Source organism: Nicotiana tabacum, chromosome 22 (assembly GCF_000715075.1).
Source record: "Nicotiana tabacum cultivar K326 chromosome 22, ASM71507v2, whole genome shotgun sequence".
Classification (NCBI taxonomy): domain Eukaryota; kingdom Viridiplantae; phylum Streptophyta; class Magnoliopsida; order Solanales; family Solanaceae; genus Nicotiana; species Nicotiana tabacum.
In genome coordinates, this window is record NC_134101.1 from 89,574,413 (window position 1) to 89,575,961 (window position 1,549).

The 1,549-nt window shown below is 32.7% G+C and overlaps 1 protein-coding gene across 1 annotated transcript; it reads right to left on the bottom strand.

The window, feature by feature from the left end:
* Positions 1-342: 342 nt before the first annotated feature.
* Positions 343-1,140, bottom strand: LOC107829797 (LOB domain-containing protein 11-like). The gene has a single exon (XM_016657263.2). The coding sequence runs from the start codon at positions 1,138-1,140 to the stop codon at positions 343-345; it is 798 nt and encodes a 265-aa protein (XP_016512749.2).
* Between the last annotated feature and the right edge of the window lie 409 nt (positions 1,141-1,549).

The following is a 1,549-nucleotide window of genomic DNA, read 5'->3' on the forward strand; positions in this document are numbered from 1 at the left end:
AACTCTAATTTTCAAATCCCATTTAACTTGAATTTTTTTTCACTTTTATTTTTGAAATTTTACAATTCTTATGTAAACGCCCACTAACTTTTAAGTTGTTACTTTAAATATATATATATATATACTTTAGTGCAGAATTAGTAATATCGAGTTGCAAATGCGATGAAAAAAAGCAATTGTTGGAGAGACATCTCAAAATATTTAATATTCTTTGTACCCTCCTTCCAATTAATATGACACTCTTTATATATTGAGATACATTTCAAAATATTACTAATATTTTATATACATCTTTAACAACATTCAAAAAATTCACTGAACAATTCAAACTTTTAACTCATACTATTGAGATATTTTCTCTCTCAGACTAGTAACTTCTAAACTATTAGTCCGATATTTTCTTTTACTATTCATTGTGTAGTCAAATACAGTCATATAGATCAATGAAGGAATACAAAGATACCTTGAGTCACATGCTTCCTTGGTTTCAACATAAGATTGCCTATCATCAGCCATAATATTGTTGAAGGGGTTAATTAGGCACTCATATTCATGTGAAATGTCTCGTTGATGATCATCTCGAACTCCAAATCCAAATATTACATGATCTGAAGCTGCAAATGTTATTGAACTATTATGGCCAAATAAAGAATCAGAACCCAACAAATTAGTTTTTGGCCCACCTTCACTACATTCTCCTTCACTAGTGAAAAATGGACCCATTGATATACCATTAACAAAAGGTATTTCAGAAGTAACGCCGCGCTGCAAGGCTAGTTGTTGTTGTTGTTGTTCTCTGTAGAGGGCGAGTTGAGCATAGACATAATGAAGTTCTTCGAGGGCGAGTTGTAACTGTTGACGAAGGTGACAAATGTATTCCACGCAACCATAGACGGGGAATCTCTCCCACATGTCTGACTCAAAGATGATGGATTTCATGGCGTCCGCCTTCTGATCGTCGTCATCCAATTGCCTGAGGATTTTCATAATGTTGCATACACCGAAGAGCCTATGCGCGTTTTGGAACATTTTAGGCTGATTTGCTGGGAAATAAGGAGCTAACACACACTCAGAAGAACACTTTCTTCTTTGGTATTTGCATGCAGCACAAGCAGGACTTGTCCCACCTTTGACTGTCATTTTTCAACTTTTCCAAGTCATATATTGTTACTTATAACTAATACTCAAAAAATGATAGTACTAGTATTTGTTAATTCTAAATAATTTTGATTTCTACTTCTTAAGTTGCTATAGTAAATGAGTTTCTTCTAGTGGTATTGCTATATATGGAGAGTAAACAAGAAAGACGCATGAATCAGTTGGGATCTAGCAAAGACTAAGTAATAAGTAACTATTTGAAAATTCCGATTGTAATGGGATTTTGATATTGAACGTTGAACAGTAAAAAGAGTCGTACGTACGCACGTACACAGAGAATTGAAAATATTATCACTTTTAAAATATGACAAATCCCAGTTTAGTTTTTCAGTCTAAATATTTTTATATTATCGATGTATCTTAACCTATAATAATAGAATATTAGTTACTA

Coding starts and splice junctions, on each gene's coding strand:
- LOC107829797 (XM_016657263.2), bottom strand. CDS start 1,140: ATGACAGTCAAAGGTGGGACAAGTCCTGCTTGTGCTGCATGCAAATAC.